At 30.4% G+C, this 14,143-nt stretch overlaps 2 protein-coding genes across 2 annotated transcripts; both read right to left on the bottom strand.

Moving 5' to 3' along the window:
• Positions 1-284: 284 nt before the first annotated feature.
• LOC107022656 lies at positions 285-1,803 on the bottom strand. The gene is made up of 2 exons (XM_015223253.2): positions 1,658-1,803; positions 285-745 (listed from the first exon to the last, which is right to left on the bottom strand). The coding sequence occupies exons 1-2, from the start codon at positions 1,713-1,715 to the stop codon at positions 351-353; spliced, it is 453 nt and encodes a 150-aa protein (XP_015078739.1). The 5' UTR covers positions 1,716-1,803; the 3' UTR covers positions 285-350.
• A 6,565-nt stretch (positions 1,804-8,368) lies between these two features.
• LOC107022403 (mannan endo-1,4-beta-mannosidase 5-like) lies at positions 8,369-10,057 on the bottom strand. Its single transcript, XM_015223024.2, has 4 exons — positions 9,728-10,057; positions 9,228-9,548; positions 8,932-9,134; positions 8,369-8,844 (listed from the first exon to the last, which is right to left on the bottom strand). The coding sequence occupies exons 1-4, from the start codon at positions 10,055-10,057 to the stop codon at positions 8,400-8,402; spliced, it is 1,299 nt and encodes a 432-aa protein (XP_015078510.1). The 3' UTR covers positions 8,369-8,399.
• Between the last annotated feature and the right edge of the window lie 4,086 nt (positions 10,058-14,143).

Here is a 14,143-nt window from a genome sequence, read left to right as displayed (position 1 = left end):
CTACCCCCGAACCTCGAGGCGCCACGCCCCGAGGCCACCTACCCTTCCCCCTACCCATGGACCTCGAGGCGCCAAGCCCCGTGGCCACCTACCTTACCCCTCTGCCCTCTACCCCTGGACCTCGAGGCGCCACGCCCCGAGGCCACCTACCCTACCCCCGGACCTCGAGGCGCCATGCCCCGAGGCCACCTACCGTACCCACCTGCCCCCCTACCCGGACCTCAGCTTGCCAACGAGTTCCCTAGGTGCAAAAGTGACTAATTTCTCTAACCTGCCCCAGTCAGAAAAGAGGGATAAAACAATTAGGTTTGGTGAATACTTAATAAAGAAAAGGTATAAATATAGCAGTTCTACAACACATTTTCATTTAGTGAATAATCAGAATGCAGATTGAAGCCACAGAAAGGGATACACTGATTGAAAAATCTTGTTAAGTTGACGCATATGGGTTGTCCTTGCAAAGTTATGCAATTATCACTTTCATGCCGACCGTATCCCACTGATCTTTTTTTAGAAGAAAGACGAATCATTGCTAATGAGAGAAAGGCTTCTGTGGAGAATTTTAATAATACGTTAAAGCGACATACACTTGTCTTAAGGAAAAGAGACATAATGCGGCGAAAAGCAGAGGAAGAAAAGAAAAGAGTCATTAGAAGGCTTCTGGCTGCTGAAGGTCTGGAGCTTGAAGAGGAGGACGATAAGAATCTATAGAAGATCCCACGCATATTGGTCCGCCTCCGCAAACCTGGTAAAGAATACAGTATCTTGGAAAGCTGCTTCAGGTTAAAACAATGTATTGTGAAATACAGGAAGAACCAAAATAGGTAGCTTTTTAAGTTATTTAGATGTACATCAATCATAGGTTAATTTTGTACTATACTGAACTTGGCATGGTTGAAACGTTTAGTTTTCGATTTGTCATTGTCAACTCATTATCCGTGGGTATATTGATGCTTTCATAGATGTTGTATCTCTTTCTACTAATACTGATAGCAGGTGAAGATAAGATACCTAATGAAATAATCAAGATGTGTGTGAGCTCATCCTAACAGTACCTTCATAAAATCTGAAATTACCAAACCTCCTACAGAAGCAGAACCTCACTAATTGAAAAGAATAACTAGTTTTCACTATTGTAAGTCCGTGCAGATCATAAATGGTCTTCCCACTCCAATCCTATATTGAAATCAATACGAAACAGAAACCTTTCTTTGAACAATAGTGCATAATCCCAAATACTGGTCAAACTAACCAGCAAATTGAACTCAGCCAAGCCCAAACAAATAAAATACTAGAGTATAAAGATAAAACTCAAGAAACAGAATGGATTTTTCTTTCTTCTATTTGTTTACATCAGTGTGCTCTCCATTGAGAAACTAAATCAGTTAGAAAATAGGTGAATGTTCATCTTGACGTAGTCCAAAGGAAAACGAGAAACTGGGTTATGGAGTAATACATCAATTGAAGCGAAAATCCCGAAAAAGTCCATCGATCAGCCAACTACCCCCAATTCCAAACTAGTTAGGTTCAACAAATACAAATCTACACAGATTACTAATTCAACAAGAGAAAGCTAACTACCATGATTGATATACCAATTTCCCCATTCCTACGAGTTGCCCCCAACCCTAAGTCAGAGGAAAATGAGAAGAAGTACCTGAATTGAGAAAGGAATAGGGAAATTGAGAATCTGGACGTTGAAGATCCATCTTCATGGCCTTATTCCGGTGCTTCTGTAACGGTCAAATCGCCATATTGCAGAGAGAATTGCCATTGAAGAAGAGAATGAGAGTTGAAAGTGTAACGGTCATTTCATTTGGGATGAAAACAAATCTTATATCAAATTAACAAATGGATGACGTGGCGGTCCAGAAATTGTTTTTTTTTTTTTTAAAAAAAAATTCAAAATATATGTTTGATATTGTATTTCGTTTCGTAAAGTGTTATTTTTCTTATTCAAATTTTCGGTATTTAATATAATTGTATGATTCTATGCTATTGCAATCTGTATTTATAATGTGTGTTGTAAAATCAATATAGAAAAAGTAATTCGTATTCAATTTAAACAAATCAGCACTTTCACGTCATACACTTATAATATTTATATGTAATTTTTAACTTTTTTATCAATTATTTATTAATTTATTGATTTGTTTAACCTTCTAAATGTTAAATGTGATGTAATATAAATGTGCTTCTCCATGTGCATGGTTTTAATTAGTTTGATAACTTCATAGGAACTTGAATGTCCAATGGAAAGGTGGAAGAGATTATAATTAAAGAATATTTCCTTTTATCCTGCATGATTTGAAGCCAAGAAATATTGAAATGCATGTGAATTTAACTACGACACCAGGCTTCAACAGATTCAGAATTTTTATTAAGAAAATTTATAATATAAAAAGTAAATACTCGTGAAAATCAATTGATTAAACATTTACTAAATATACACAAACAAAGATTTAAACTTTTATATACAATGTAATTTTCAGATGCGCCCCCTCCAAATATTTCAACAAGTATATATAAATCAATTATTTTAAAAGTATAACACTCAGAACCTTTAAAGTTAAAATTCTAGATCCGACTCGTGTTGGAAGGAAAAACATGAAGGGCATGACTTTATTAGGAAGTTGAAATATAATTGGAAAATGATTAGTTAAGTAACGGAAGAAGTAGTTATCCTAACAGAATAAAATGATCTCTAAAAATCACCTTTTTTTCCAATTCAGTTATATATATATCCCCTTTAAATTTGTTGGTCTTCAAAAACGAAGCAATCACTATCCAAATCAAAATTTACACTACGAATGGTGAAAAGGTTTAAGATTGTTTAATTTGAGAAGCTAAACAAACAGCGCAGAGTTTTAAAATATAATTAGCCTCCTAAGTAACTGTTTGTCTAACTACATAGCATGGCTATAGTTTCAATAACTATTGTATATATCTCGCTGAATTTTTAAAAAAAATATGAATTGGATTCATAACTTAATTAATGAGGCAATATTTTAGATGTTTAAAAGAAAAACAATCCCACAAATATTTATGGTTATTGTATATGAGTAGAATTTCTTATCAAATATGACTTCTACCAGATAAAGAAAGATAAATTTAACTTTCCAGATAACATGTCAAAAATTATTTAATAAACACACACACAATTGATTGACATATACAATAAATATATATGTACAAATGTCGAAACTATATAAATAAATAATTTGAACGTATATTTGTTGATAATATAGAAATACAAAAAAGTAATTGTATACTCTCTCCGTCCACTTTTAGTGTCATGATTTCTATTTTTAAAGTCAAATTAAAAGAACTTTGACTAACATTTTAAGATGTATTTTTTCATCAAATTGATATGCAAAAAATTACAATTTATAGTACTTTTCTTAAAGTTTTTGAATCAAAATTTTTTGTTTAAACTATCGAATTACATTTTTAAAAATGGGAAACTTACATAAATATACTATAATAAGAAAATATTTACCATTTATAGCAATAATATTTTTTTTCACTTAATCACTTTTAATTCATATATAATACAAGTTTAATACATATTACAAAGAACAATTTATTATTCACATATAATACAAGTTTTAATGATGGATAATACATTTATCACACATTTTAATACACTTACAATACAATGTGACAATTTTTTACCAAACAAACATAATATATTTTAAATAACAATTATAATTCAAATAATTGCATACATAATTCACTTTTAATACATATTACAGATTTATCACAATATTGCTATAAATGGTAATAAACAAAAAATATCGCTAAAATAAGTAATTATTTTTTAAAATGTATTAATTCATGTAATTTTTCCTTTAAAAATTAGTCAAACTGACTTTTCAAAAGTGTTGAAACGTATACTTGCTAATATTTATCAAACATAAAAAAACAAGATAACTATATATAATTTCAAATTTATGCAAATACGAATTCTTTATAACTTATACAAACAAAATATATCATAAAATCATATAAACAAGAAAACTAATTGATACATACACATAAAATCTATTGTATAAGTACGATGTAAATCTGAAAAAAATTGGCTATAAATCTCGAAATCTGTAATGTTATACTATAATAATAAAAACAACTTCAATGGAATATAAAATCAATTTATGCAATTCACCTCAATTTCTTTCCCCGTCTTGTTGGTCCATTGAATCAGATTGAAGATCTTCTTCTTCGATGATTTTGATTTATTGCTTGTAGATGCAATTTTTTTTTACCTTACGCTTATTTTTTGATCCTGAAAATTCATCAAAATCTTGAACTAAACCTAAAGAAAAAGATGAAAAACCATCCAACTTTTGTTGATGCGTTTGTATATGCTAGTATTACATTAATAATAATGTGAATATTATTAAATTAAAAAATTGTGTAAACAATTACAAACTAAATCATAAAGCATAAGTTCCTATGAATAGTGGATGTAGATTTTCTTATTACTCACTCAGTCTGATATTGTTTGTCATGGTTACTATTTTTAGAGTCAAATTATAAAAATTTTGACAAACATTTTAAGATATAATTTTTCAATCATATTAATATGCAAAAAATTGCAATTTATAGTACTTTTCATATACTTTTAGAATATCTAATTTTTTTTGTTTAAAATATCGAATTAATGTGATCTAATTTAACTTTGAAAATTAGTCAAATTGATTTTCAAAAAATGCAACATGACAAACAATACTGGACGGAGGAAGTATTACTATAGAAAGTTAGTTACTTTTAAAATATTTTAGCTATACATCCTCTTTTATATACTTTCTCCTCCCTCTCCCATAATGCATTAATTTGCTATAATTGTATTGCTAGAGTTCTTACTTCTAATATAATATAAATATTGATGTAAAATATAAAAGATATACTAAATTTGATGTTTTCAGTTTGAGTATTATATTAATCAACATTCATGTTAGGTAATGTTCAATTATTCATTGAACTTTGAGATTGTCAATGTCTGAAATCAAAAGCGAATTTTTAAGAACATATGAATAGAAAGCATAAAAAATCGTAGTTTAAAATGTGAATAAACCCCTTTGTACATCTCAGATTCTAGATAAACTAAGGTTAAACTAAGAAAAACAATAAAGATCAAATTCGGAAATAAGTAAGGAAAAGTGAATTTTGGCCATTTTCAAACAGCCAAAACTTCTAGTTCAGGAGGATTTTAGGTGAGATCTTTAAATGGATGGAAAGTTCGTTGGAAGATCTTTCCAACAAATCCAAGTTTGCAAATTTTCGAGGTTGTACGAGTGAGATATAACCTTCGGAAGATGGGCAGTTGAGCAGTGAAAGTTTCAAAATCGGATTTAGTAAGGGTATTTTGGTCTTTTCCTTAAGTATATTAATTATTTCGTTTTGGCGTAATATGTTGGGGCCTAAACTGATCCCATTCAGTTTGCACACTTAGAAAAATAGACTAGGCTTTGAAAGAAAGGAGAAAAGAGGAGAAGGAAGAAGAAAACGCAAGAACACCAAGATTTCGCTTCGGGAATTTCGTCGGGAGTGATTCCTAACAAGGTATGTGAGATAATTTGGTGATGGGTTCTTTCACCCACCCTCTAACTTGATTCATTACAACAATTAGAGTTAAATTGAAAGGAAATTTTGAAACATTTGGTGAAACGTTTGAAATATTGTAATTGTATAATTGAACTACTATCACTATCTTCCTTGTGTTAAGAACAAGAATAGAAAACATACAAAATTCAAAGTGTGAGAAAACCCCCTTATTTATAGACAATAAATGATAGTATGAAAAAATTGCTTATTGTGCCTTATCAGATTAGTCATAAATTCATAATCCTTCAGAAAATTTACAATTTTTCGAAAATGTCACAACTCATTGAAAAAATTACAACTTTATCACAAAGTTACAACCTTTCAAAAAATCACTACCCATCAATATTAAAAATTTAAAAGGTCTCAGTTTTAAATATGATACAGAACAAAATAAATAAATAAATATAATACTAAAATACAATAAATTTACTAAAATAAGTGTTTTAAATTGGGCTATTATAATAATTTAACATTTAAATTAAGAAGTTCATGGCTTTAAAGTAGTATAAATATAGGTATAGATACCTATAGTGATTCTAGTGAATAGTGTTTCTTTATCCACGATTATAATTATATTTAATGATAAAACTGAAAAATCAAAAGAAATCATTATCATACTAACTGAAATCACAACACAGTTATCCTGAAAATTTGAAAGCACTATCTGACATTTCAAAATCTGATTCCGTTGAGTGTTGAGTGAAATAAGGAGATAATAAAGAGAAAATATTATGGAGAGAGAGAAAGTATAGTTTGTATAATTGGTTGGAATGCAACTGTACAAACTCTGATGTGGCCCCGATAATTATGGTATATGTTAGTGATGAAAAGTATCTTATTTAAACTATAATTGTATTAATCTTATTTAAACTATAATTGTATTAATTAATTAACTAGTATAATTTTCTCATAATTTCAACCTATTGTTAGCTAAGTTTTACAGACTCAATTTCAATTTCAACTCAAATCTTTTTCTAAAAAAGTTACAAACGGACAGATAAATTCTAAAAGAAAATAAAATATACAATAATTTATATATTCAATATAAAAACATACATTACATCAATGCAAATAAAAAAATATTAAAATAGGTTGAAATTGAGATTAAATTAATTTCAATCAAAAAAAAATTTAAAAAGAATTAATGCTTAAAAGAGTTAAAACTGAACTCAATTCAAATTATATTAAGCTCAACCCATAAAATTCTGACGGGTTAGTTATATTTGAGCCCATTTTGACACCTTAGTTGTTACCAGTTAGGTTTACCACCAAGGCAAGAATTGACTACTTATAAATATAGAATAAACCTGCGATTTATCGGAACTGCATTCTAGATCGTTCTGATCTTGGACGCAGTACATTCGAATTCTGAAGCACCAGCACGAACGCTATCGCACGTCCACCTACGGTGTGGTAAGACACTGCCCTGTTGTGCCAGCAGCCAACTCCAACGCGTCAAACCACTTACTTGATGGTTAGATTCCCAACAGGTAGACGGAATGAAGAAGGGAGACGTAAGTTGATTCTTCCGAAGAACAGGAAGCAAAGCGCTATGCACGGAAAAATGGATATGGAGTTGGATGTGTTTTGTCCTACTGAATCAGAGTTGTTTACATTCCTTTTGAGATTTATTGCTAAAAAACCTTTGTATGATGATGGTTTTATTACGGAGCTTGATGTTTACAAACAACCACCATGGTAACTTATAGCTATGGCCGCAATTCATGTGGAATAGAAGACAACGAAGACGATAATAGTAGTGTTCGATACTTTATTACCCCAATTTCGGAGAATAAACGCAAATCAATTTGTAGGATTGTGGATGGAAAAATTGGGAGGTGGAGGGAGACATGGCATAAGAAGATTATTAATCGCGGACGAATGATGAGACTGACTTATGAGGAAGATAAAAAGGATGAAAGATGGATCATACAAGAATATCAGCTTTCTGAAACTCTTGTTAGAAAGTTCAAAAAGGATATTTGTACAGATTATGTTATTTGTGCCCTAAGAAAGATATACATAAACAAAAAAATCAGATGCAAAAAGAAACTGAAATCTACTGCTCAACGACCAAAGAGAGAGGTGCTGAGTAAGAATGAAGTTGAGATGATCAAATTTTTTGAAGAATCAATATTGATGGAATCTAATGCGCAAATTGAAGAAGAATGTATGATCACTGACTTTGACAAGTTGATGTTAGGAAATAATGAAACATCCGCGGTGGTGTTTGGGCAGAACAAGGAGAAATCTAGCTTGGTTGCTCACCTCGTGGAAGCCATGTCAGAATTGGAAGTCGACAAATAGGTCATTCTTACTCAGCACATCTCTGTTTTGGATTTTACAGATTGTGATTGTGAAATAATTTAGAGTTGCTTCTTAGTTACATGTATACTGATCATTTTTTAATAACCTGTTTTAACGTAGATCATATAAAATTTCTTACACTAAAGAGCTATGAATTGACATAATATATAAAACGTGTTTACTTGGTCTAGTTTAACAGACAGCCTTCTGTTTGAGAAATAGTTTGGCTAATAACATCAGAGGAGTTGGGATTAACTTGAGAAAGACAGAACTCAGATTGATCAACAAATCTGTTTCCAATAACAAAATGTAGAATACAATAATAGATCCTAAACAAGTTGGAATAATAAGAAACATTCAGAAAGTTAATTGACAGTACACTAGCTAACTTTTGCTAAGATCCCAAATTGGCCATAGGAGTACTCCCAAATATAAAACAGACACCTTAAAAACGAATTATGCCTATCCATGACCTCATCGATGCTTCAAGGATGATGCCCGATTCCTAATGGATGATGTCCAACACCTAGTGGATGATGTCCATGTAGCTGACCCAAATTAGGGCCATTAACCAAATGAGCCAAAGTTGTCATGGCATGAGATTGCCCTGAAATTAGCCCTGCAGTTGAAGGATTTTGTGCCAAGATTATTGAGTAACCATCATCAAAATTGTCCATGCCTTGTGCCACTAGCTGCCATACTAAACTCCCTCCCATCGTCCCTCCTGCTTTCGCAAAATTGTACACATTTCTGTAAACTAAACTCATGAACGTGTCTCTTGCATTCTGATTGTATCCTGGATCTTTGCTTGACTTTCCAAATTCAGCAAGAACCAACGGCTTCTTTAATATGGTTCTTGAATCTTGCCAGTGACTTATCATCCACCTTTGCATGAATGTTGCTTGTGCATCGTCACTTTGTCCAGGCAGCCTGTTAACAAAAAAAGGTTTTCCTTTATATTTTACGAGTTTAAGTTATATGCACTAACAATATAGAGATCTGTTTAGTACTCTTTACCATTGGTCGGTGTATGCATGTATAGTAGCAAAATCGATCTCTTTAATAAGATGGCTACTGATGAAATCTGTTCCAACTTGAAAACCAGGATTAACTTGCTTCTTTTCAGGCATTGAATCGCCATAAAATCCTTCCATTCCGATCTCCAACAAGTGTTTTTTGTCTAGTGATTTCACAAAACTTGCCATCTCTTGAACCCATCCCTGTCGAAAGGCATCACATATCCACATAGTTAAAATAAAAAAAGAAACATGAGACTCATTACATAGTTAGCATACCAAAAATCACATACTCACGTTAACTATTTTTCCAGAATAATCAGCATTGCAGCGAGGCTCATTGATAAGTTCCCACGCCATTATTGTAGAGTCATCTCTGTATGCTCTTCTAGTCATTGTATTGACCCTTGTCACTATTTTCTTAACATGATTCTTGTAATAATCTTTAAGAACTGGATGAGTGTAGAAATCATCTTCACTGTTGATATTCTGAATTCCTGCATTTTTCGCCCATTGAGCATATTGACTTCTCCCTCCAAAATCTTTATAGTTATTCACAAAGCTCAATATTAAACGTATCCCATACTTTCTTGCTTCCGAGACCACAAAATCCAATCCCTATATCACAAAAAGAATCGATCCGTGTTAATTTAAGGCCATAGATATAAAACAATGTCACATGAAACTTATAAGCCTCTAATTCTCGAGACATATTAAGTAAACAAAAAGTTTGTTCTGTCAAATAGTTTTTAACTTTTACATGAGCTTGATCAAATAACTAAGCAATAATAAACGACCTGTAAAACACGTTCATCATAGACACCAGGGGAAATTTGCAATGCTGCATCGCCACCATCACTAAAAGCCCAAGTCCTGCATACAGAGAGACCAGCAGCAGAGGCTTCTTTGAAAACCTCAGAGACTTTGTATCTCTCAGTTGGCTCAGCAGCAACATGCATTAGCCAATAAGAATTGAAACCATTGAACAGAAAAGGCGATCCATTTAGTACAAAATGTGCACCTCTTGTTCTAACAAAATCTACATTTTTAGTATTTTTTATATTCCTAGCTTCTGTGACTATAGCTAGTAGGAGGAGGCAGAGCAAGGCTTTACTAAAATAAGCCATTAATTAATGTGTTAGAACAATGTGTATAGTGAGTGTTATAGTTTATAAAATGGGAAGGTTTATTTGAGTAGCCTAGAGATGTTTGTATGGGTATTTATAGTTACTTACAACTTACTAAAAATAGAAAAAAGTAAGAAGTTGAAGTGATTAGGAGGATTTTGAGGATTGATATCCAATAGTTGGTTAGCTAAATTTGGCAAAAACAAATTTCTTTATCTTTAGTTTTGTGGAAAGCTGACAGAAGGTGAAAGTTCAGTTGGAGGAAAAAGGGAAGAGAGATATAATAGGGAATTGATAAGAAAACCATGAAATATACGATGTGGGTGATGTCTTATAAATTTGATATGCACATAGGGACTTGAGTATGAGTATATATATTATATATAAGGTTGAAACCTTAAACTAGAGAGACGGATTCAAAATTTGAAATTTAGGGGTTTCCAACAATAGGGGTTCGAATCTTGATTCAGATGAGTTTTTACTCGTCCACCATATCTATGTTAGGGTTCCCAAGGGAAATACTTAGTTTTACTCAGGTTTCACATTATGAGATTCAGATAATAGTCCAGGGAGGTATATTTCTATCTTTTTCCTAAATATAAAATCCGAGCAAAAGAGAATTCGGATGAACTCCAATATTCAGAAACATGTACTTAATTTATTCTTTCATATATAATTATTAAATATTCAGAGCTTTATTTTATTGAGATATTATTTTACAATGTCCACATGCTACAGAACCTCAAACATTAATTACAATTGCATGTATCAAGAGCCTAATACACTTTAAAAGAATTATTCTTATATATACTACAATGTAATTATTTTGGCGAAGAGAGTTTGGATGAACTCCGTAAGGTAAAGCTAATGCTTCACCGCCGAATTCAATTAAATCCATAAAAATCTTTAAAAACAAATACTATTAGATTCGAATCAATAATTTTAAAAATATAATGCGTTGAGTATTTACGAAACTCAAAAAGTTGGCCCCATCAAGTCAAATATCCTCAATTTTCCTCAAGTTGATATCCTAACTGAATACTCCATAAAATATGCATGACAGAAGCAACATATATAATAAGAAAATTATGAGTATGAAAATGGCTTATGTATGCATTCCATGTGGCTACTAACGTATACGTTGTAGTAGTAATAAATTCAGTTATCTCCAACTTCCACTTGTAAATAACAAGTTACTATTTGACGTAGAAAAATATGCACATAAAACTAGCTAACAACGTATTTAGTGATAGAGTCATAATTTTCACGAAGAAAATTTAAAATATTAATCATGTGAAGAAGCTAAGTCGAGGAGATTCAACTATTACAATAAAAATATATAAAAAGAGTAATTTTAACCTTATATATACAATGTGATTTTCAACATCCCCTTCGATATTCTAGCTCCATCCACTAGAGAAATATGTTCTTGAAAACTATATTAGGGAGATTTAGTTTATGTAACCCTATTTTCGATTATTTTTAGTTTTATGTACATTTTATAAAAGATATTCTCTTCATTTTTATATTTAATTGATCTGAAAAGATTATTTTCTTTCTCTTCAATTTGTAAATGATTTCCAACCATGGTTCAAGGCAAAGACATGGAGTATTATATTTTAATTTAATTTGCAAAGAGAATAAACATCTAGTTTTGGCTAATTAATAATTAGTATGACGAAATATAATTGTCATCAACTAATTACTTAGTCATTGCTATTAGATTGAGTGGAGTACTGTTGAAACTAAAACTTGAGATAATTATCGAAAAGTTCATTAACCAACAACCTACTAATTAAGATAGAAATTTTCCAATTAACTTGCCATATAATAATACCCTATCCATTCAAGATGTAAAATTTGAAACTAATATATACTTATGTAGTATATGAAGTAAATATGAAAATCCAATTTCTTCTCTCTTTTAATTTGGCTAAGACTATATATATACGTCATTGGTAGTTAGTAAATGGAAGTAAAATTGACAACTTTGCAGAAAGTCTGTTCTATTATTTGACACAAGTGATATCATATACTATACTCCCTCCATTTGTTTGTTTAAAAAAAAATAATTCTTTTTTAATAATTTTTTAATTTTAATTTTCCACCTTATGTGTTTATTTAACAAGATTAGATAGCATTTTAATATATTTCACATATCTTTGTTTTAATATTAAAAAATTCATAAATAATCTCTATTTTCTTAAATTCATGATCAAATTATAGCAAGAAACAAATTAAAACAGAAACAAATTTAAAAAACGCAGCCGCAAGAAGGAGCAGTTAATGTTAGTGACGTATCTCACTAATCCAGCTACCGTTTTATTTAGCACAACATATTATACTTGGTTGTAGGCTCAAATATTTTTTTTTAAAAGTATATGGATAACAGTCAAACCTTCTTATAACAGTTGGTATGCATCGGTCGGTTTGGTTCAGTTTTATGTATTATTGGTTTGGTTTATCGGCTTTAGGTTTTTAAATAAGCTAACTCGATAACAAACCAATAAGATATTCTTTATCGATTTTCGTTTTATCGATTTTTGATAGTTATCGATTCGATTTTCGGTTTACTCAATAAGAAAATATCCGTAAAATATTATATGACTTCTTACTTATCTAAATATAGTACGAAGGTTATAATTACATGTCACCGCCAATACATAGTATGAGATTTTTTATGTTAATCAAGTTACGGACCTTTACAAACTTGCAAATGCTACAACCTACAATTACAGACTAAAACTAAAATTGAATAGTCCAACAAAACTAAAACTAAAACTAAAATCAAAAGCTACAATTGCGAACCCTTACATTAGTTTTTAGCTTTTTAGCAATAAAAACTAGTAAAGCGGCCTAGTGTGAAGTAGATAAAGTATTAATAATTTGATATAGTTATAGTGTCTAGTTATATATTAAATTATTAATATTTAATTATTAGGGAGGGTAAAATAGTAAATCATAACTATCTTTTTGGGTTATTGGTTTATCCAATAACTCAATAATAAAGCCCGATACCGAAATAATAATCTAATAACTTTTTTTATAAACACATTAAAAACCCAATATTGAATTACCCAATAACAACAACTCTATAACATTTTTTTCGATTCAATTTATCGGTCAATTTGATTTTTTCACACCCTAAATATTATAATTTATCCCTAAATCCTAAACCGTCAGAAAATTTTATTTTAATACCTTTTACTACAATGTTTGTTTTACGAGATATCTTTAATTTATACTCCATAAGGGATTTGGAAAAAAATGAAAAACAAATACTATTTATTATTCAATTTGTAAGTGAGCCTGTGATTATTTCTTCTTTTTATCTTTCAAAATAGAGTTTGTATACTTGGAGGCAAAGCTGGGATTCCATGACAAATTTCAGATTTTACAGAGGAAGCAAAGCATATCATTCAACTTCTCGATGTTCAAACTTATAATACTTTTTATGTAAATCAAAGATTTTACGGTCAAATTAACAATTAAACATAAATTATTTAACTTTTTTAATTCAAATTATATCAAATGAGACAAAGCGAGTAGTTATTCTCATCATTTTGTTTTGCTGTTATTGACTTTTGTATTTCTTGCTTAATGTACTATGTTTTTCTTTTAGGCTGGGGAGTTTTCTTTTTCTTTTTCCGTTCATTTAATTTGATTGTGGAACTTAGGTACATATACCCTTTCTAGAAGTATTTTTTTTGACAATACAACAAAATAAGGTGTTTGTTTTTTTTTATTTAAAAAAGCGACATTATATATATATATATATAAAAATAGTTTTTTAGTGGTGATTAATTAATTAATGATAATAATTTAATTGCTACTAAATATGTGTTCTAGAGGCAATTAAAACTCTATGAATGACCATAAAGTCTATAACGAATCTACTGACAATTAACAAATGTCAATAAGACTTTAACCCTTTTTGTTAATATAAATATTTATTGCTACTAAAAACTATTTTTATTATAGTAATATGAGTACCTAGAATCTCTCATAGAACTAATTATTTTCCTCCATAGCCACTTAAATGATATAGCTCTAAAAATAGTTGAAAATATATAAATCACACGTTTT

Source organism: Solanum pennellii, chromosome 6, assembly GCF_001406875.1.
Source record: "Solanum pennellii chromosome 6, SPENNV200".
NCBI lineage: Eukaryota > Viridiplantae > Streptophyta > Magnoliopsida > Solanales > Solanaceae > Solanum > Solanum pennellii.
Note: the sequence above shows the minus strand (reverse complement) of the source record. Positions and strands in the feature narration are given on the sequence as shown.

What these genes read in the sequence shown, in the direction of transcription:
- LOC107022656 (XM_015223253.2), bottom strand. Translation starts at nt 1,715, where the DNA reads ATGAAGATGGATCTTCAACGTCCAGATTCTCAATTTCCCTATTCCTTT. An exon ending in CTATTCCTTTCTCAATTCAG is followed by an intron (nt 746 to 1,657) that starts GTACTTCTTCTC and finishes ATTCTTTACCAG; the next exon opens with GTTTGCGGAGGCGGACCAAT.
- LOC107022403 (XM_015223024.2), bottom strand. Translation starts at nt 10,057, where the DNA reads ATGGCTTATTTTAGTAAAGCCTTGCTCTGCCTCCTCCTACTAGCTATA. An exon ending in ATGATGAACGTGTTTTACAG is followed by an intron (nt 9,549 to 9,727) that starts GTCGTTTATTAT and finishes TTTGTGATATAG; the next exon opens with GGATTGGATTTTGTGGTCTC. An exon ending in CATGCATACACCGACCAATG is followed by an intron (nt 8,845 to 8,931) that starts GTAAAGAGTACT and finishes TTTTGTTAACAG; the next exon opens with GCTGCCTGGACAAAGTGACG.